Consider the following 21,530-nt stretch of genomic DNA (forward strand, 5'->3'; position numbering starts at 1 on the left):
CCGTGGTGTGAGGTTTCATGAAGTCTACAGGATGTAGACTTTGGTTTTTTAGATTTTTTTTTTAAATGAAAAATTTCAAACATGTGCTCAAATTGACACCCATATATACGCCCAGCATTGACCAAGTTAGTTTGCCCTGTCACCCCTTAGAATGAGTACCTTTTTTCCAGAAATACACAAACATGTATTTTACTTGGAAGAGTTTCAGACATTTCTTTGTATGATAACAGGTCTGGACACTTTGTAACCAAGGCAGGCCTCCAAGTCCCAGGGATCCTCCTATCTCACCTTCCCAAGTATTGGGATTTTAGGTGTGTAATCCCAAGCCGGGAGAAAAGTTTATTCTTGTTTTTTCTTTCTTTCTTTCTTTTCTTTTTTTTTTTTTTTTTTTTTTTTTTTTAATTTAAATGCACTCTCCTGTAGCCCCAGCTTCCCTGAACCTTTCTATGTAGCTGAAGATGGTCTTGAAACCCTATCTTGACCTGGTAGTGACAGGTTACCCATCACTAGCTAAGAATTACCATTTATAAATGTTGTTAGCATGATTATGGACAAATACACCCTGGAAAGGCTGGGAGATGGTGGCACATGCCTTTAATCACAGTACTCCTGAGGCACAGACAGGAGAATCTCTTGAGTTCCAGACCAGTCTGGTCTACACACTGAGTTCCAGGACAGCCAGATCTACACAGTGAGACCCTGTTTCAAAAACACAAAACAAAACAAAACAGCCTGGAAGGGTTTCCATGGAAACCTGGGCAGTGTTTCCAGAAAACCAACTCCACTGGGTTCTAGCTTCACACCCTGAGAATACCTCTGAAGTCACTCATTTTGCAGAAGGATGTTATGGGTGGTCTTTGGTTTCTGACCCACCCGGGATTGAGGTGCACATTTTACATTCAAAGCAGACCTGGCCTCCAGGTTCTCCCAGCATCCCTTACCTGCCATACCCTGACCCCAAGCCTGAATTTCCCAGCCCAGGGGCTTAGGCTGCCCTTTCCCAGACATTTTAGCCTTTCCCTCTTTCTCTCCCTCTCCTATTCTCCCCGTTCTCTGCACACACACTTTTTCTCTTTCTCCCCTTCCCCATGGTGACTCCACTCAATCTTTGGGGCCAGTGAATGCAGCTCCCCAATAAAGCTACCTGCCTTTTTTTTTTTTTTTTTTTTTTTTTTTTTTTTTCGAGACAGGGTTTACTCTGTGTAGCCCTGGCTGTCCTGGAACTCACTCTGTAGACCAGGCTGGCCTCGAACTCAGAAATCCTCCTGCCTCTGCCTCCCAAGTGCTGGGATTAAAGGCATGCGCCACCACCGCCCGGCGCTACCAGCTTTTAATATCATCGAATATGGCGTAAGTTGGGTCATTTCACCAGTGGTGGAGAAAGAACCTATCAGGAGGTGTCTTGTGGACCTCTGAGAGGCTAGGGACCAGAGTAGGAAAGTCTATGTGGATTTTACCAGTCTGCTGGCCTGGTGGTAGATGCCTGTCAAAGAACACAGGAGAATGCGGCAGAAGGATCACTGAATTTATAGAGTTAACTTGGAGTAAAGTGAGTTCTAATGTGACCAGAGCTTGCCTAGTAAGGACCTGTTTTAAAAAAACAAAACAGAAAAAATGGGGCTAGTGAAATGGCTCAGCAGGTAAAGGTGCGTGGACCCGAGTGGTGTTCTATTCCCAACACCACAACGTGGTTCACAATTATCTGCAACTCCAGTTCTAGAGGATCTGACGCCCTCTTCTGACATCCTTGGGTAATAGGGATACGTGCGCGCGCGCGCGCGCGCACACACACACACTTTATATAGCAGTACATGTAGGCAAAACACTCATACACAGAAAATGGAAACAGTAAGAACAGGGAGGGGTGCACACAAGCCTTTTTTTTTTTTTTTTTTTGGCTTTTGGAGACAGTGTTTCTCTGTGTAGCCCCCTGGAACTCATTCTGTAGACCAGGCTGGCCTTGAACTCAGAAATCCGCCTGCCTCTGCCTCCCAAGTGCTGGGATTAAAGGTGTGCGCCACCACTGCCTGGCTCACACAAGCCATTTTTATGAAGGTCAGAGGACAACACAATATGGGGTCTGAGGATCCTGGATCCTCAGATATGGCAGCAAGCGATTTTACCCACTGAGCCATTTCGCTGGCTTCTTCAGTGTAAATCAGAAGCAACAAAGAAACGAAAATAACCATGTAGCAACCTCGGAAACTGAGGTGACGTGGTTCCAACTAGAAGAAGCCTCTGTAAAGAAGTGAGTTTGGGGGGCTCCCAGGACGACGTCACAGAACGGCCTGTGTCTTTAAAGCGCGAGCCAGGGGCTGGGCTTCCGGAACCGCCCAGCAAGTGACGTCAATGCGACGGGGTCATTGCTGTCGGCGGAAAGCACTGGTAACTTTTAAAGGCGTGGCCTTGTCACGCCTTCTCCTCGACAACTCACGGAGCAGCCCTCGGGCCACTTCCCTTTAAGGAGCGTGTCAGGGGTGGGACCTGCATGTGCCCTTCCCGCCGCCGGACTCCTTTAAGGCGCGGCCCTGGTCCGCCAGCAGAAAAGTGGCTTAAAGGCGACGCGTGGCGCGATGGCGGCGTTGCTCCGTGGGTTAGGCGGGCTGCCGCTGCTCCTCCTGCTGCTGGGCGACCCGCGGGGCGCGGACGGCTACTTTCCAGAAGAGCGCTGGAGCCCCGAGTCCCCGCTACAGGCGCCGCGTGTGCTCATCGCGCTGCTGGCGCGGAACGCGGCACCCGCGCTGCCCGCCACGCTGGGCGCCCTGGAGCGGCTGCGCCACCCACGGGAGCGCACGGCGCTGTGGTGAGCTGCGGGCCCTGGCGCGGTGCACAGGGACTAGGCGGGACTCAAGTTTGTACCCGAGGGACGGGGTTATGCATTTGGTAGGCTCGGCTGTGCACTGCAGAGACTCGGTTATGTTCCCGAGGAACTCGGTCTTCTATCTGGGGACCTGAGTTTTATGTACCCCTGGATCCGATTAGGCACTTGACGTGACTCGGCTCTGTACCCATAGTACCGGGTCTCGTCCCCAATGCGGCTTGGGACACCGAGCTGCTGCCTCCTCCCCTCAGGTACTTAGGGATCTGTTCTGGGTTACTGCCAGCCCTCACAACGAGCTAGCACCCTACAACCCCTGACTCCTCAGAATAGGCCAGGCTGGCGCTTCCAGACCCTTATAGCAATCTCCGAGGCTTCCAGATAAGATCCCCGAGGCTCAGGCAGGCATTCCATGCTAACAAAGTTAATGAGCTTACCTTTGTGACAGGGTCTCACACTAATGTGCTTTCCAAACTAGCAGGTTCTGTTCAGCTGTGTACTAGTGAGCTGGGCGGCGTCATCTTTACTGCCCTGTCACCGATGGATGGGCAATAGGCTCAGAGCGTAGTGAGTTTTCTGGGTCTGAGGCAGGATGGGACACCCCTCCCCCGTGCCATCATCTTGTCCTGTCTGTGCTAACAGGGTGGCCACAGATCACAACACTGACAACACTTCAGCCATACTTCGAGAGTGGCTGGTGGCAGTGAAGGGTTTATACCACTCTGTAGAGTGGCGACCGGCAGAGGAACCCAGGTGAGCCTCAAGCCCTGACTGGAGTACCCACGCTTGGCAAGCTAGGAGCTGGCATGCCACACTCCAACATCAGTTTCACCATCAGTCCTCCCTCCCAGCGGACCTTTGTCCCTATTGTCCTTCTCTCCATTGTCCAACTTTGGACACAGCTGCCACACCTTTGTGGCTGAATTCCTTTGTGTCTGGCGGCCACCTACAGCTGTGTTCCTGGTCTTGCCTGCATCCCTCTCCTGTTTAACTTCATGATCAGCCTGTTTCACTGTGTAGTCCAGACTGGCCTTGCACTTAGCAGCCTCCTGCCTCAGTCTCCTGAGTGTTGAAATCACAGTTGTCCATCGCCCTGCACTACCGGATCAGACTCAGAGCCTGTATCCAGTACTGTGTGTGCACTCCATGCTCCTGTGCTCACAGGCACCTCGAGGCCCCGCACAGCTTTCCTTGGTCCTCAGCTTGCCAGGAGCTTTGGGGCCTCTGGATCCTTGCACATGCTGGGCTGGTGTCAGGCCCTGTGCCAGGTCCCTCCATGCTCTACATGGGAGCCTCCTGATCCACTTACCTGCCTCCTTTTCTGTGAAGCCCTCTATGATCCCCCTGCAGCTGTGCTCTCTGGGCCCCCATGGTGCCCCATGATGTGCACACCACAGATGTTCCTTTGCAGTTCCTACCCAGATGAAGAGGGCCCCAAACACTGGTCTGATTCCCGCTACGAGCATGTCATGAAATTACGCCAAGCAGCCTTGAAGTCAGCTAGGGACATGTGGGCTGATTACATTCTGGTGAGTCTCTGAGTCGGGGAATCTTAATTATCCACAGGGAGGATAGAATGGGTGAATCTAGGAGCTACCTGTAACCCATTTTTCAGAAGGGTAAACTGAGGATCAGAAAGAAAAGGGGAAGCTAAGTGGTGAGCATACCTTTAATCCCAGCATTCAGGAGGCAGAGACAGGTGGGCCTTTGAGTTTGAGGACAGCCTGTCGTACACAGTGAGTTCCAAAACAGCCAGGGCTACACAGAGAAACCCTGTCTTGAAAAAACAGGAAGAAAAAAAAGGAGGGGGGTTATGGTTATAACTCTTTGTGTAGAATGCTTGCTGAACATACTTGAGGCCTTGGGTTCCACCCAGGGCCCCAAATAAAGAACAAGTGGGCCTTTGTACCCCCTTGGGGCTGGGCCCTAGATCTTTTTAAAATACCTGTTTTAAAACAAAGTTATTTGTGTGTGAGGGGCATGCAAGGTCACAGGACAGGCTGTAGGAGTCACTTCTCTCCTCCACTAGCTGGGTCCTGGGGATTGGATTTTTGTGTCTTACTTTCAAGCAGCAAGGATCACAAGCTAGGTGGGTGTAAGTGACAAGCTGCTGCTGGGCCTGACCTCCACTTCCTGTTCCCTGGCCTGCAGTGGCCTCTAAGGAGGAAGCAGCTGGAGTGTTCTGAGGTGACCTAGCTCCAGGAATCCTGAGGCAGGAGGATGGAGAATTACATGCCAGTCTAGGTGACAGAGCAAGACTGTCCTGAAACTGATGGCGAGCTGGCTGTTCTTGCAGAGGACCCAGAATGAGCTCACAGCCCTCTGTAACCCCAGGTCCCAGGAGAGTTGATGCCCCTTCTAGCCTATGTGGGCACTGCAGCCACATGCTGTGTTAGTGTGTCCACCAGTGTGGTTTAAAGAAATCTTTTTAAAGATGACTTATGTATTGTTTTTATTTATCTATTTAATTTTGTATTTGGAAGCAAAGTTTCTCTACTTAGCCCTGGCTGTCTTGGAACTCCCCATGTAGACTAGGCTGGCCTCAAACTCACCTGCCTTCTGAATTCTAAGATTAAAAGTGAGAGCCACCACACCCAGCTAGATTTATTTATTTTAATTTTCTGTTTATGGGTGTTTATGCCTGCAGTGGGTGTTTATGCCACAGTCTGTGCACATGAGTGCCTGGTGCCGGCAGAGGTCAGAGTAGGGCTTTGGACGCCCTGGAACTCTGGTTGTAGATGGTTGTGAACCGCCATGTGGGTGCTGGGAACCAAGCCATCTCTCCAGCCCCAGTGAAGTGTGAGAGTGTGTGTGTGTGTGTGTGTGTGTGAGCGTGTGTGAGCGTGTGTGTGCGCGCACGCATGCGTGTTGCTGTGGCCCTGGGGGTGGCTACAGGTAGATTTCCAGGTCTCCTCAGTTTCCTTTGCTGATCCATTGACTGACAGCTTACTGTAAATCCAGGCTGTGCAGCTTTCGATAGCCTGGAACCTGTGGTCATCCTACCTCAGCCTCTCAGGTATTGAGGTGATTGTCGTGAGCTCACTCACTTTAACCTGGTTGTCTTTGTGTAAGTGCTAAGAGGAACCTGGGTTTCCTGGGGTCTCATGTGTCTGGGCAGGGCTGGAGTGCTCTGCTGCAGAGTGACATTCTAGCTCTGTCCTCACATGTCTGCAGGGTCCTTGGCCTCATAGGTTCAGCACAGCGAGGGAGGTGTCTGACCCATAACCTTCAGACCCAGGATGGCGCCACAGGAGGGACTTGGGATGTCGAGGGTGGGCAGTGCCCAGCTACCCAGACTTGGGAGCATGAGCTCTCACACAGAACTCTGTGCAGACTGGCTTGCCATGGGCAGCAGGGCTACATTGTTTTAGTGTCTTGGTTACATGTATTTATTTATTTGTGGGTTGTCATGTGTGGTCATAACCTTGTGGAGACTGGAGGACAGTTCCCTAAGTGTAGGGAAGTCTGTTCTCAGCTTTCACCCTGTGAGCCCTGGGGCGAACTCAGATTGTCAGGCTCAGCAGAGCTTCCTGCTGAGTGCCCAACTGAACTTTGCCTGGGATGGGGGAGTCTGGTGACTTTAGCCTGGGGAGGCATGGAGGACCCAGAAGAAGGAAGGTGGACCCAGCTCCTTAGCCCATTTCACAGATGAGAAAGTAGATGTTGATGGTAGGAAAAGAGATGTGTTATGGAGCTGGAATATTTCATTGGCTTCTAGAAGCACCTGGAACTTTGTGGAGCCTTTTGGAGCCTTGTAGAGCAGATACCATGTCCCTTTCTTCCTGCTTGCTTTTAGGGTTTTCACAGTTCCCCCTTGGCCAGCCTGGCTGGAGGGCACCCTGATGGGAACTCAAAGTAGCTTCCTATAGACAGTTATATTTTTTGGTACTAGGGGACTTCGGAGTATAGCACTGGAGTATGAAATCGCTGCCTTGGTGCTTTACTTTTTAATGTAGTTTTTAATTATACAGCCCTAGTTTGCCTGGAACTTGCTCTGTAGAACAGGCTAGCCTCAAACTAGAGATCTGCCTGCTTCTGCCTCCCAAGTGCTGGGACAGCAAGTATGAGCCATCACACCAGGCTGTCTGTCTGTCTGTCTGTCTATCTATCATCTATGTTTGTTTGTTTAAGACAGAGTTTTCTTGTGTAGCCCTGAGTGTTGTGGAACTTGCTCTATAGAGCAGGCTGGCTTCTAACTCACAGAGATTCCCCTGCCTCTGCCTCCTGAGTGCTGGGGTTACAGGCATGTGCCATCACTGCCCCACTAAGGTTTTCTTGAGTTGCAGTTTGTTTACCCGACATCAAATCAACCTTTTCATGTGTGCAGTTCTGCAACATTTAGCCATCATGTGGTCCGACCATCACCTCTTTAGAACTCTCTACCTCTGGAGTGCAGTCTACCATTCCTCGCCAGTCCCTGGCAGCTTCCAATCTGCTTGCCTCCCTGCCTGCATTTGCCTGTTCAGGCCTATTCCTGCCGTGGAACCACATGTGCAGAACCTGTGTGTGAGGACACTGCCTCTCAGGGCTATCCACTTTATAGTGTGAGTTTGTGTGTGTTTGCAGCGGCTGAGCAGTATTCCGAATGGTGGCTTCCGTCTCTCTGCTCGGCAGCGTTGGTACATTCCCCCTTTTGGCTCCTGTGATGGGTGCCATGTTTGAACCCCTGCCTTCAGTTCCTTGAGGTTTATTTCCCAGGATGGAAGGCTAGACTGTGTCTTTCTCTAACTTTGGGGGTTGGAGGGTTGCTGCCAGGCTGCCTGGGCTCATACGATTCCAGTGTTTGCAGGGGCTAGGCAGAGTTAGCACTTGACCCCAAAGCTCCCCAGAGGCAGTGAGACCTCCTCAGTTGGTGACACCATGGAGCCATGGAGACAGAGAGGCCCTGTCTGTCACCTTGGCCCTGGGTGACAGAGAGGTGCAAACGGCAGTTGATTTCAGTGTTCTAGTAATTGCACATTGACAATGGAAGGTGAATCTGTGGCTAGAACCATAGAAAAAGTCACATCTGTCCCCCGTGCAGGCTGAGTCCAGCATGTGGGGTCTGGCTTGTAGTATTTGTATGTGTGTTGTGAGACGTGTGACTTCCCTGTCACTTGCAGTACACCAGGTGACAGTAAGTACACTGGGGTGGAGCCAGGACTGGCTGTCAACACACCTCCAGGCCTAATAGCCAGGGTTTTTGTTTTTAAATAATAAAAGACTTTTTTATTTATTTGTGAGTTACTCCCTAAGTCAGGGTCTCACTGAAGCTGGAACCCACTGGCCTGTCTCCTGTGTCCATTTCCACAGTGCTGGGAGGCCAGCATGCAGGACACAGCTTTCTGCAGGTGCTGCAGGACTTTACCCCACTGAGCCACGCCCCAGCTTCCTCAGCCGTCCCTTTACTACTACTGTGATTTTATGTGGATAAATGCACATATGTTTTTACTGCATGCATGTCTGTGTACCACATACCTTCCCTGGTGCCTGTGTAGGCCAGAAGAGGGCACTGGATCCCCTGGAACTGGAGTTGGGTGTGAGCTGCCATGTGGGTGCTGGAAACTGCACCAGGTACCTCTGCAAGAGCAGCCAGTGCTCAGTGCACTGAGCTGCTGCAGAGGCATTGAGGGAACTCGGGCTCCGTGGCATGGCCATGCCTCTCCACCTGGGCTGGTCAGGTTGACAAAGGTAAATCGTTTGCAGTTTGTGGACAGCGACAACTTGATCACCAACCCTGACACTCTGAGCCTGCTCATCGCTGAGAACAAGACGGTGGTGGCCCCCATGCTGGACTCCCGAGCAGCGTATTCAAACTTCTGGTGTGGGATGACTTCGCAGGTATAGTACCAGCACCAGACAGACACCATCAGCACAGTCTTTGGACAAGCAGCGGAGTGGGACCTGCAGGCATCCTCAACCCATGCATTACTGAGGTTGAAGCAGGAACAGAGAGAGGGAGAGGGAGAGAGAGAGGAAACTGGCTCAGATTCACATAGAAAACAGCAGTGTATGTGTGGGGGGGGAGGGGGGCAGGGGATGGTGCTTCAGGCATGGCTTGATCCGGGTCAACCCAGCCATGTCTACTACATGGCTTTTGAGGATGCCCACTGTGGCTGGATGCAGGCATCACAGTGTTTACCCCATTCTTGCCTCTGAAGCTTTTACACTTCCTGCTGTGGGCTCTGGCATCCCCTGACCACTACTCCCTGTCCTCCTGCAGGGCTACTACAAGCGCACCCCTGCCTACATCCCCATCCGGAAACGAGAGCGCAGGGGCTGCTTTGCAGTTCCCATGGTGCACTCCACCTTCCTCATTGACCTGCGTAAGTCTGCCTCCAGGAGCCTGGCCTTCTACCCACCACACCCCGACTACACCTGGTCTTTTGATGACATCATTGTCTTCGCCTTCTCCTGTAAACAGGCAGGTGAGTGAGGCTGGCCACCATACTGAGCAAGTCCAAAGAGCAGAGGTGCAGAGTGCAGATGGGTCTCAGGCTCAGCTCTCTAGGGAGGTTCAGCTCTGCTCCAGGACCTGATGCCTGCAGCAGGGCTGCCTTATCAGCCTTACCCTCCAGCTCCCTAAGACCTGTTGATCAGGTGTGGTACTTCACACCTGTGATCCTGGGACTTGAGAGGCTGAGGCAGGAGGATGGTAAGTTTGTGACACACAGGGTGAGAGCCCAAATAACAAAAAGGGATATGATGGATATCACATCTTCCAGTGTGTGTGCTGTCCACTGTGTGTGTATGAGCATGTTCATCTGTGGCTGGGTGGAGACCAGAGGGCGTGATCAGGTGTCCCCCTCCTCTGTACCATGTTTACTTACTTGTGTACACACCATGGCACACTTGTGAAGTCAGAGGACACTTGGCAGGAGTCAGATCTTCCCTTCCACTGTGGGTCCTGGGAACTGAACTCAGGTCTTCAGGCTTGGTGGCGCGTGCCTTTACCTACTGAATCATCTCAGTGCCCGTGAACTTTTGCATTTGATGTTTTCCATTTAGTACATGGAACTAAAGCCAGAGGAAAAGGAAGATGGGTTAGGAGGGAAGCAGTAGGGCAGGTGTTCTCAAGAGAACTCACAGGGCATGGTCTACACCTTTAATCCCAGCACTTGGAAGGCAGAGGCAGGAGGATTTCTGAGTTCGAGGCCAGCCTGGTCTACAGAGTGAGTTCCAGGACAGCCAGGGCCACACAGAGAAACCCTGTCTCAAAAAAACAAAAACAAAACAAAACAAAACAAAAAACAAAACACCCCCCAACACACACACAAAAGAAAAACCAAACTTAGCTCACCTGTAAGTTTCTCTGTACCAGAGTTTATCACACTGACTGGTGAGATCCAATCTCACTTCCACTTTTGAGCACCTATAAACCCAAATCATTTTTTACATTTGTGAAGAATGACCAAAATCTGAAATAAAACTCAGTGACTGTTCGCCTGAGACAAGGTGTCATGCAGCCCAGGCTGGCCTGCAGCTCACCACGCCCCAGCCTCCATCTCAAGGGGACACAACACTGACTTGCGTCTCATCCCCACCCTCAGAGGTGCAAATGTATGTGTGCAATAAGGAGGTGTACGGCTTCCTGCCCGTGCCGCTGCGCGCGCACAGCAGCCTGCAGGACGAGGCAGAGAGCTTCATGCACGTGCAGCTGGAGGTCATGGGTGAGTCTCCTTGGCCCTGGTCTCACCATCTTGTATCCCAGGAACTAATTGGGTACTGTTGGGTGGTGGTCCCTGTGTGTGGTGTGTGACTGAGGGAGACTATAGTCCCTACCACTGGGGAGTTTGCAGTAGTCACAGGATCAGTTGTCATTCGGACAGACACTGCCTCTTGTGTGCCTGTGCCCTCTGGTGTCCCCACACCACTGAGAAAACTGAAACATGAGCTGCTGTCCGTGGCGCATGCCGGTGAACTTGGCAGTCTGATGGCTGAGACCAAGAGATGGCGAGTTGCAGTCATCCTGGGCTACAGCTTGACAACCCATCCAAAAAGACTGATCCTGTTTTGCAGCAAAGTTATTCTGTTCCTGAGGGTTGGTACACCTATGTAGCTTTTAGGGGGTCACATTTGGAGGGACAGCAGCAGTGTGAGCCTCACTGCATTTGTGTAAAGCTTCTGAGAGTGTGGCTGAAGAAAACAGGTCTGTATCCCTGAAGTTATCACACATGTACTGCTGGGATAATCCCTCTGCAGCTATTGAGCACCTGCTGTTTACCAGGCTCTGTGCTGAACTCTGGGCATGCAGTGTGAGTAGACAGACCCCATATCCCTCCCGGGATGTTAGAGATGGGGTTAAGAAAGCAGGGACAGTGTCCTGGTGGCCAGTGCCTGACACTTGGGCCAGAAGAGCCTGGCCAATCAGAAAGGCCCGGAGGCTGGCCAATCAGAGGGGCCCGAAGGCTCCCAAGGCCTGGGCTGTCACAGCTGAGATCTGAATTGCTCAGGGCAGGAACTCAGCTGGGCGAAGGTCCTGGGGCATAGCCCTGTCATACTGGGAGCTGGGAGAAGTGGGGTCCTGGGACCCCAGTGACCCCTGCTTTCTTACCCTTAGTGAAGCATCCGCCAGTGCAGCTCTCCCGATTCATCTCAGCACCCAGGAAGACTGCAGACAAGATGGGCTTCGACGAGGTGGGCTGGGGCCTCCTGGGTGGGGGGAGGCAGCCAGCCTGACCCCTCCTCACTGAGGCTCTGGCTACAGGTCTTCATGATTAACCTGAAGCGGAGGCGGGACCGGCGAGAACGCATGCTGCGGGCACTGCATGAACAGGAGATTGACTGCCGGCTGGTGGAGGCTGTGGATGGCAAGTGCGTACTCTGTGTGGATGTAAGTGTGCATGTCTGTTCCTGTGTGCACATGTTTTTCTGTGTGTGCATGTGCATGTGTGTCTCATGTGTGTGCATCTGCCTGTGTATGTATGTGTGTGCAAGTGTGTGTATGCATCCTATGTGAGTGCATGTGCCTGTGTGTGTATGTGTGTGCCTGTTCATGTGCATGTTTGTGTGTGTGCCTGTATATGTGCGTGCATTTGTGTGTTTATGTGTGCACTTGTTTGTCTGTGTGCCTGTGTATGCATGTGCATGCATGCACGTGTGCTTGTATACACAGCCATCTGGGAAACATAGAAGGGATGGAGTCAACTCTGACAGACCTCACTCAGTGCAGATGTAGTAGAGGAATGAACAAGTCTACAGCCAGGAAACAGGAAGGTTTTTCTTCTGGGACAAGCAGCCATGCTCTTGTACGAAGCAGTGGGGTGGGCTGGGGGAAGACCCAGAGGGCGGGGCCATTCTCAGGATTGCAGTAGGCGAGCTACTTCTTTTGTCTTATCTCACGTCTCCCCATCTGCTCCCCATCACCATCCTCCTCCTTTCTCCCATCCTTCCCTCCATCCTTTCCTCCTCATGTCCTTCTTCCCCATCCTCAACCTCTTTCCTATCCTCCCTCCTTTTTCCCTACTCCTTTCTCTCCTCCTATCCCCCTGCTTTCCTTCCAAAATTTGGAATTTCCTTCCAAATGCAATCCCCATTGCATTTCTCTTCATCCTGCCCTGTTCCCCATCCTCTCCATTCTCCTCCCCATTCTTTTCATCTTCCCCCTCCTCCTCGCTCTCTTCACCATCCTCCCCATCTTCCTTGTTCTCTCCCCATCCTCTCCATCCTCCCTGTCCTCCTTCCTCTCCTTACCATCTCCATCTTTCTGTCCTCTTTGCTCTCCCCATCTTCCCCATCCTCTCCATTCTCCCCATCCTCTTTGCTCTCCTCCCCATCCTTTTCATCTTCCCAATCCTATTCGCTCTCCCCACCATCCTCTTCATCCTCCTCATTCTTTTCCCCATTTTCTCCATTCTCCCCATTCTCCTCTCCATCCTCCCCATTCTCCCATCCTCCCCATTCTCCCATCCTCCCCATTCTCCCATCCTCTCCATCCTCCCCATTCTCTCCATCCTCCACATCCTTACTCTCCTCACCATCCTTTTCCTCCTTTTTTTGCTACCATCCTCCTCCCTCCGGCATCCCCACAGAGCCATGAACACCAGCCAGGTGGAGGCCATGGGCATCCAGATGCTGCCTGGCTACCGGGACCCCTACCATGGGCGGCCACTCACCAAGGGAGAGCTGGGCTGCTTTCTCAGCCACTACAACATCTGGAAGGAGGTGGGTGTCTGGGATGAGGGAGGCCTGACCCACAGTCCTTGGTCTCCTCACAGATTAGGTCAGGTCCAGAGTCTCAGGGAGGAACTATGGTCCCCATGCCATCAGTGGCAGAATCTGTGACTACATTTTGGTGTCTGTTCCATGAATTGTCTTCACATTGGCCCTGATACACCTGAGTGGGGGCATCCACTGACTTGGCATTTCTAGGATGCAGAAAGTGGGCCTGGAGAGTAAGGGGCCCTGCAGGTAAAGTCTGGAGCTGTGATCACCAAGTGAGACCTGCTTGCCCCAAAACCTGATCCAGCTCACTGTGTATTGAAGTGATGACTTTTGGCTTTAATGCCACTGGACAACAGCTGGTGATTTGCCATGATGTTACATAAGAACCAGATTTGGAACCTGCAAACAAGGCTGGATGGGTGGGGTGTTGGCTCCAGATGATGAGGTATAGGAAATAGGACATCTAACTGCCCAAGGTGAGGGTGCTCATGTGAGCCACTCCCTTTCCTAAAGTCCCTCATGGGCATTCTGCTAGCTTCATTGGTTGACAGTGAAGCCTTCTAAACTGGGGGCATTGCACCAAGGAGGAGGAGTAAGAGGCACCTGTCTGTTGCCAAGAGGAAGGCTTCTTAGTATCACTGGCTAAACACAGGCAGAGGTCCTAGGTAAGAAAAGCCCAGGTAGACAGGTGGGAGAAGAGTGACATGGTGGACAAATAGCTGGATGTGGAAGGTTGGGATGCATATTTCCTTCCTAGCAAGCAGCTCTGGGGCTGGGTCTCCTTGACTTGGAGTGGCACCTTCCCTCAGGTGGTTGACCAGGGACTACAGAAGTCACTAGTGTTTGAGGATGATCTGCGTTTTGAGATCTTCTTCAAGAGACGTCTGATGAACCTCATGCGGGATGTGGAGCGTGAGGGGCTGGACTGGGACCTCATGTGAGTGGAGGTTGGTGGAAGGGTTGGGGATGGGACACCAGCCTTGGGTACTGGGCCAGGCATGACCAGGGTTCAGGGGCAGAGCCTGGAGCTTAAAGGCAAAGTAAGTCTAGAGCCCGGAAGATGTCAGAGCTCCGCTGTCTGTTGGGTTGGCTTAGTTTCTGCCCAATTTTCCTGTGCCCAGCCCCATGCCTTGTCTCTGTGAAGCATTCTCTGGCAGGTGGGGGACATGTAACAAGTCTGTGATTCTACACCGCAGCTATGTGGGCCGGAAGCGCATGCAGGTGGAGCACCCTGAAAAGGCTGTACCCCGTGTAAGGAACCTGGTGGAGGCTGATTACTCCTACTGGACACTAGCCTATGTAATCTCCCTGCAAGGTGCTAGGAAGTTGCTTGCTGCCAAGCCACTGGCCAAAATGTTACCTGTTGACGAGTTTCTGCCTGTCATGTTTGACAAGCACCCAATGTAAGGAGGCTGTGAAGGGGTATTTGAGGGGGTTGGGTGCCAGGCTGGGGTCTTTGAGTCCTGGAAGATCAGGAGACTGTTGGGCTCTGGAGCTAGGCATGGTGGGATGAATTCTAGTGGACTCAAAGGAGAGTCTATTTCTGGATCATTGGTCTCCATCTTCCCTGTGTCTCTCCTGTCTCCCATAGGTCAGAATATAAGAGTCACTTCTCTCCCCGCAACCTGCGTGCCTTCTCCGTGGAGCCCCTTCTTATCTACCCTACACACTACACAGGGGATGATGGCTATGTGAGTGACACAGAGACCTCAGTTGTGTGGAATAATGAGCAGGTTAAGACTGACTGGGACCGAGCCAAGTCCCAGAAGATGCGGGAACAGCAAGCACTGAGCCGTGAGGCCAAGAACTCAGATGTGCTCCAGTCTCCACTGGACAGCACTGCCCGTGATGAGCTTTGAGGCAGCTGGTGAAAAGCCAAAGCCGCTGCCACACACCTAAACTTCATGCACTTGCCTGGGACTATAGGGCCACTTAGGCAGACAACAGAGGACTCTGCAAGCACAGAGGTCTCCATGGCTTCCTGTTTAGCAGCCACTTGCACACAGGCAGCATTTATGGAGTACGTACTGTATGCCAGAAACAGGGCTGGCCACCAAGAGATTGGGCAGGAACAAGCACAGTCCGTTGTTAGAGCAGCGAAAGAGGCATGACTCCCCCTTATCAGCAATTGATCTGATCATCAGGGTTTTTGTTTGTTTGTTTTTTTGTTTTTGTTTTTTGAGACAGGGTTTCTCTGTATAGCCCTGGCTGTCCTGGAACTCACTCTGTAGACCAGGCTGGCCTCAAACTCAGAAATCTTCCTGCCTCTATCTCCCAAGTGCTGGGATTAAAGGCGTGCGCCACCACTGCCCGGCTGATCATCAGGTTTTTATAGTTCAGACTGAGTCAGGTATTAGGGGATATGTACTCATTTTTAAAATTTGTTTGAGTGTTTATTGAGGGCTTACTGCATGTTCGGTATCATTCTTAGCTCTGGGAATTCTGAAATAAGAAAACAAAATGAGTATACCAAGCAGCTGCTGTATGCCAGGTCATAGGAAACATTGATGAGTTGAGTGTCTGCTGTGTGTCACTCAGTGGTGCTGGGGATAGAGGTCCCAGTGGTGCTTATGTTTGTAGTGGGCATGATATGCTTACAGTGGAAACAGTATTAACGACCCTGTGTGCTAGGCTACACGCTGAGCACAGTGACAGAGTCTGAATAGAATGTAACAAGCATTTATTGAGCACCTAGTGTGTCAGGCCTCGGACTCCAACCTGTCTTCCGGAGGACACTGTGCTTCCCATGTCCAGATGGGAGGGTTGTTCTCCTTCCCTTGGTTGACTGCTAGGTCTCAGGATACTCATGACCTTGGAAGCCCTCCCCTGGAGGGGGTGCAGGTGGGGTCTGGGGCTCCTTTGCCCACTCCCAGCTTCCAGAGCTTCTTCTTGCCCTTGTGTCTCAGATGTCCCTTGGCTACTCATGTGTTTGGGGCCTTGAGGTACCCAGCTCCATTGGGGTGCTCCTCTTGACCTGGGTAGTGTGTTCCCTAGCAGGCCAGGGGGTCACTGTGCCTTCAAAACTAAATTGAATGTCAGCTGGTCTGTGGGTGCCACTTTCTGAGGATGACTGCTTGCCTGCTCAGGTCTTGGTAACTTGCTCATGTTTTTATTAAATCCTCCTTATTGGTTTTCACTGAAGTCTATGGTTTTGGTGCCCCACGTCCATGTCTCTACCAGTCAAGATTTGGGGAGACAGGGTTTGCAGGCACATGTTGTTCAGACCACCAGGCACTGTAGGGAGTGTGGGTATGAATAATTTGGGAATCCTATGGCCCCACCCCACAAAGCAGCTGTGGGAGAGTCTGGCGGATAGATGTTCAAGATCTTATGGCAGCCATCACAGCCTGTCTTCCTATGGAAACAAACGCCACCAGGATGTGACAGTGAGCAGACACCAGCTCTGGACTCTTAGTGTCAATCATCAATCAAAATGCCCTGGAGATGTGACCATGGGCTTGATGTGGGTGAGCCCTGAGTAGAGATCACTCTTGGCTGTGTGGAGGTGACAGCAGGAAATAAGACAGACCCTCCTATACCCAGATGCTAGGGTTTTCTGGATCAAGTTTACCAGTTCCCAGGATTATAGGGCTCTGGCCTGGGAGTGTAGGGGTGGTGCTGATGCTAAGGTCCTGTTCCCCAATTGGTTCTTGATTTGTCAGTTAAGAAGCCATGGGCCAATTGCTGGGTGGAAGAAATAGGCAAGATTTCTGGGTCCCCACAGGCAAGTTGCAGGTCAAGGGAGAGGAAAAGGAGTTTTCTCCATGCTTCAGAGGGAGAAAAGCCAACCAGCCATGTGAGATCTCAGGTGGAATGGTCAGGCTGCTTCTGTAAGGCAGGAGGTTGGGGCTGTTGAGCTGGGACTGGAATTGAGTGCAGATTTAGGGTGCTGACCTGGGAGTACTGGGAAGGGCATGTCAGCTGAGGTAGATTGGAGGTGCCCAGCAGTTGAGCTGAAAAGACAAGTTAAAATTGGGCAACTGTGTGTGTCAGGTTTTCATCCATAGAATCCAATATTCTTTGGGCAGGGGCTGGTAGCACAGCCTGTTCCCAGCGTTTAGGTGGGGTAGCAAAAGCTACTTACTACATAGGTGCATGCACAAATGGCATATGACCACACTGACCAGATGGCTCCTACCAAACTGAGAGTCATCAGCTTGTCCCTGGGTCTCTTCTGTGTACCCTAGGACAGTGTCACTCAATGGCCAGGTTCACAGGGCCCTTCTCTAACATTGTGCTGGACCCCGAATAGTATGTGCAAACCATTTTCTAGGTTCTCGTGTGGCCTAGGCTGTCCAACTATGTAACCAGGGATGACCTTAAATTCTGATCTTTCTGTCTCCACCTCCCAGGGCTTGTGATGACAGACAAGCACATGCTTGGTTCACGGTGCTGGGCACAGCGCTCAGGGCATCCTGTGTTCAAAGCAGGCATTCCAACAACAAAGTGCCCCACCCCCTTCTAGCAGGACTCTGCTTCTTGGTTGGTTTGGGGTGCTCATAGATATGTTTGCTGACTGAGCGGGGTATACTTTTTCTGGGGGAAGAGAAACTCCACTGAGTAAAGACAGCCTGGTCTGCATATGTCCACCCCCAACAGGTTTAGTATGTGGATGAGCCACTATACGTGTGGAGGTGAAAGGGCAATGTCAGGGAGTCCTTCCTCCAAGTGCACCCCCAGGGTTGAATTCAGCTTCTGGCTTGGCAGCAAGCACCTTTACATACTGGGCCCTCTCACTGAGCCCTGACTGAAGTTTTGTCTAAGGAGCTCAAGAACTCAGCTGGTTCAGGAGATTCTGTGTTGTTTTTTTTTTTTTTTTTTTTTTTCCGTTTGTTTGCTTGCTTGTTTGTTTTTTTAATGTTAATAAAATATTTTTTTACAGAGACCAAAAAGTCAGAATAGTGCAAAACATCTCAACACCATGCACTCATGAACACCCCCGGGTATTCTGAACATGTATCCCAAGTCACATGTTGACTGAGAATTGAGGGCATCTTGAAAGATGCTGGACTAACGGGAAGAACCTAAAAAAAACCCTCCAAAAAAACAAAAGAACAAACCAAAAGCACAACGCTGGGATTCTACCTTTGCAGTCACATGCTAAGAAAGGCGAGTCAGAGGGGCTCCCTGGGCTGTGCGGCAGGGGCTGGGGTTAGGAACCTTCTGGGGTGCAGGGGACCCTTGCTTGTTACCTGTGTCACCTGGACCCAACAGCTCAGCCAAAAATGCATTTTAAAACAATGAAAAGCAAGGAGAGGGAGTTGGGTCCGAAGAGCCAGCTTTGGTCCTGAAAGATGCTGGGGCGAGGGTGGGATGGGCGAGCCAGGCCGACCCTTCCCCTTGTCCCACTCCCAGCAGGGCTGCCCTTGGGACCTGACAGGTCTGCTGTCCAGGCTGAGAGAGGTCCCCAGGAATTCTGGGTGCATTTGATTTTTTGCATGTCTGATGGGGCAGGTGAGGCGACAGGCTCTGGGGCCTGAAATGGACTGGGGTGCAGAGGGTGACCCCTCAAGTGCTGACTCTCCCAGACATGGTGAGCTGACTGCAGGGTCTTTTTAATTTTTCATTGTTGGGAAAGGAACCTAGAACAATACATGATTGGCAGGTGCTGAGCCACGCCCCAGCCCCCTAACTGAGGAATTCCAGGTAGGGTATAGATGAGCCTGGACCCCAGATCCTTCCAACTGCTCTTCCTCCTCCCCTATTCTGTCCACACTGCAGCCCCCCTCACCCCCTGGCATCTGCCTCTCCCAGTCCTGCCTCTCCTGTGGGTGGGGCTGTGGCTCTTTCCAGCCTGCTGCAGGCCAAGCTAACCAGTCTCCAACCATCCCTGACCTGTGGAGTCTGGCACTGCACCCCAGTGTGTTTTAATGCAGGACCCCAGCAGCAAGGGGGTGCTAGGAGAGGTGGCAAGAACTCAGACAGCCATGACCAGGAGTACCTTATTTTCAGGACATTGCTATATCTGGGGCTGTCCTGAGATCAGAGCTGAGGCCTCCGCTCTACTTCCATCTATTGTGTCCTGGGGCTCAGCTTGGACACCTCCGACATAGGAGTATCTGTCAAGTTGGGAAATTGTAGTGAAAAACATGCAAGTGAATCGGGGTCACATGCAGACCCCTCAGTCACTCTTGACACATAATTCAAGTCAGCATGACCTTCCTTCAATGCCTGTGACCTGCTTATACTGGGGAAGCTTGGAGGTCGTGTGAAGCGTCAGCCTGGAATTTAGGAGAAATAGAGCCAGGCATAGACACCTCAGTCAAATGACATCAGGGCCAAATCAGAGAAGGGAAAGAATACTGGGGGAATTCCTTGAGAAATTATTTTGTACATGGGGAGATTTGTAATGGGTGCTGAGGGGTGAATAGGTGGTCTCTGGATAAATAAAAGGAAATTTCAAACAGTCAGTCTGGGAGTCAGAACAATTCACTAGACAAACACTCCTATGTATGTCCTTCAACATTCTGGGGCTGGAAACACACACACACACACACACACACACACACACACACGGAGGTCACCATAACTATGTTGCCTCTGTCAGTCACACAAACCCCCACATTCTTGCCAACAGTGTAGAAACTTTCTGTGGTTGCTTTCTGGTCGGACACTTCCCCTTTAGCCATGTTTGATGCCCTCAAGTATAAGTCACTCCTTCCCAAGCTCCAGTGTGGTGGGGATCGACTCCCCACTCAAAATATGGAATGTAGCCTCTGAGCTCCCTGTCCATGGATGAAACCTGGATCCTGTGTGAAAGCCTGCATCCTACCCTGTCACTGCACGTGGCATTCAGGGGACATGCTGCAGTTCAAAGCCAATTACAAAAGGGTCATCTGTTTATCACAAGCATAGGACACTCAGAAATGAACGTTCATATTCTTGCTCTCTCCTTTCTAGTTTCTGTTCTCTCTGTTATTTCCTTCCTGGGCTTGGAGAAAAGAGGGGATGGGGGGGGCGGGCCCTTGTCTCTGGGAAAACCCCAACCCTCCCTTCTTGACTAGGCTGGTTCCGACTAAACTTCCAGAAGGAAGGGCAAGGACCGGAATCTTGTTTGGCAGCCTGAGGGTTCAATGGGGGGGGGGTCCCTGGCCTGGAGACCCTCGGGGAAGAATCGGGGAAATTCTAAATCGGGTATTTAGCAGCGATGGGGGCTGGGCCATTGGTCGGAGCTCAGCCCAAGGTGTGGCAAGGTCGCTAGCTACCAGTGGGCCCGCTGTTGAGGGCGGGGTCTGCGGGGAGGGGCGCCCTCAGCCCCAGGTGTGCGCCGAGGGCGCGTGTGCTTTTGAGAGCCCATCCCGCACTGTATTTTTGCAGACACCAGAGGCTGCGACCCGGCCTCCCAAGTAGCCCTGCCCAGCCCATGCCCTGGGCACCGGACCCTCTATGGCTTTTCCAGGGGCAGGAGGCAGGGCCTCCCCAGCCAAGGCCACTGAGGTGGAGGGGCGTGGCCTCTGGAGTTTGGTGGCCTACGGAAGGCGGGGCCTCATCCGGTCCCAGGCCCCGCCCCCGCCAAAACGCGCGCTAGGGCGCAGGCGCGGCACCGCCCTCCTCGGCCGAGCGCGTGTCTGACTTGAGCTTGACGAACTCCTTGGCCACCTCGTCGTTGCTGCGCTGCGACAGGATGCGCAGCACCGTGAGCCCCGTGTCGTCCATGTGGATGCGGCGGCCGAGCGGCAGCCAGCACGCGGCGCTCCCACGCTGGGCCAGCTCCCGCAGCTGCAGCACCGCCAGCCCCACCGTGCGGTCCTCGCGTGCGAAGCAGTAGTCCTTCACGCACACCTGCAGCTCGTAGCACTCAGGGCCCGCGTCGGCGCTCAGGGAGCTGTGGGCAAGGACCGGCTCAGCGAGAGGCCATCGTGAGCCTGGTCACCCGCCGCCACGCAGGGAAGCCACCAGCGAGCGGTTCCCATCACACCGTCACATATGTTATTAGTTCGTACTTCTGGGAAGTTGGCAAGCCAAGCCCTTCCACGCTCCCCGGCCGTACCCACAGGAAGCCGGCCAAATAGGCCACGCCCACTAGGAAACCCAGGGTCCAGATCGGATCTGCCAAGCGCATCCCATGGGGCGGGCGACTGAGCAAACCCCAAGGAGCAGCTGAGCTCTCTGCGGCGCGCAGCCGGAGTTTGGGCCGGGCAGCCCCTCCTTCTGGCCACGGCCCGTTCCGAGCCCCGCTGCACCCTGCCTTCTCAGTTAGTTCTCTGGGGTCGGGCCACATGGCTCAGCCTCCCGTAGCCCCCGTATGCCATCCCATCTCCCAGTGCACACCTCTGCCGTGTGTGGCGGCCATCCGCACCCTGCACTACACTCTGAGCCGACTGCTCTAAATGACAAAGCCATTGACCGGAGCAGGCTGGCTCTTCTCTGAACCCCTGTGACCTCACTCCAGTGCCCGGGATCCTCTCGCCCATCTTCTCCTCGTCCCTCCTACCCCTACCTCAAGCATATCGCCTCCCCAGGGACCTGCCTACCTGTAAAAGGGACCGTGACCCGAGAGTCCCTCTTTGCACCTTGGCTATGACTGCGCCCCCCACCCCTAGGCACCCTAATTCATCCGAGGGCGTCC

General features: G+C 52.5%; 2 protein-coding genes across 10 annotated transcripts in view; one reads left to right on the forward strand and one right to left on the reverse strand.

Annotated features, from left to right (window-relative positions):
• Positions 1-2,447: 2,447 nt before the first annotated feature.
• Colgalt1 (collagen beta(1-O)galactosyltransferase 1) lies at positions 2,448-16,097 on the forward strand. Of its 2 annotated transcripts, XM_034520208.2 has the most exons (12): positions 2,452-2,803; positions 3,461-3,571; positions 4,230-4,347; positions 8,504-8,638; positions 9,021-9,225; positions 10,348-10,467; positions 11,358-11,434; positions 11,505-11,611; positions 12,829-12,961; positions 13,771-13,898; positions 14,158-14,364; positions 14,553-16,097. In XM_034520208.2, the coding sequence occupies exons 1-12, from the start codon at positions 2,574-2,576 to the stop codon at positions 14,818-14,820; spliced, it is 1,839 nt and encodes a 612-aa protein (XP_034376099.1). In that variant the 5' UTR covers positions 2,452-2,573; the 3' UTR covers positions 14,821-16,097. The 2 variants fall into 2 exon arrangements, with proteins under 2 accessions (XP_076770549.1, XP_034376099.1); XM_076914434.1 differs by lacking the exon at positions 14,553-16,097 and having other exon boundaries at positions 2,448-2,803; positions 13,771-13,908; positions 14,158-14,298.
• A 721-nt stretch (positions 16,098-16,818) lies between these two features.
• Unc13a (unc-13 homolog A) overlaps positions 16,819-21,530 on the reverse strand; it is a 46,470-nt gene continuing 41,758 nt past the window's right edge. For all 8 annotated transcript variants that reach the window (XM_076914425.1, XM_076914428.1, XM_076914422.1 and 5 more), the window contains one exon: positions 16,819-20,786. In XM_076914425.1, coding sequence (XP_076770540.1) covers positions 20,486-20,786 — 301 coding nt within the window. In that variant the 3' untranslated portion in view covers positions 16,819-20,485. The remainder of the gene's footprint in view (positions 20,787-21,530) is intronic.

This window comes from Arvicanthis niloticus, chromosome 16 (genome assembly GCF_011762505.2).
Source record: "Arvicanthis niloticus isolate mArvNil1 chromosome 16, mArvNil1.pat.X, whole genome shotgun sequence".
Lineage (NCBI taxonomy): Eukaryota > Metazoa > Chordata > Mammalia > Rodentia > Muridae > Arvicanthis > Arvicanthis niloticus.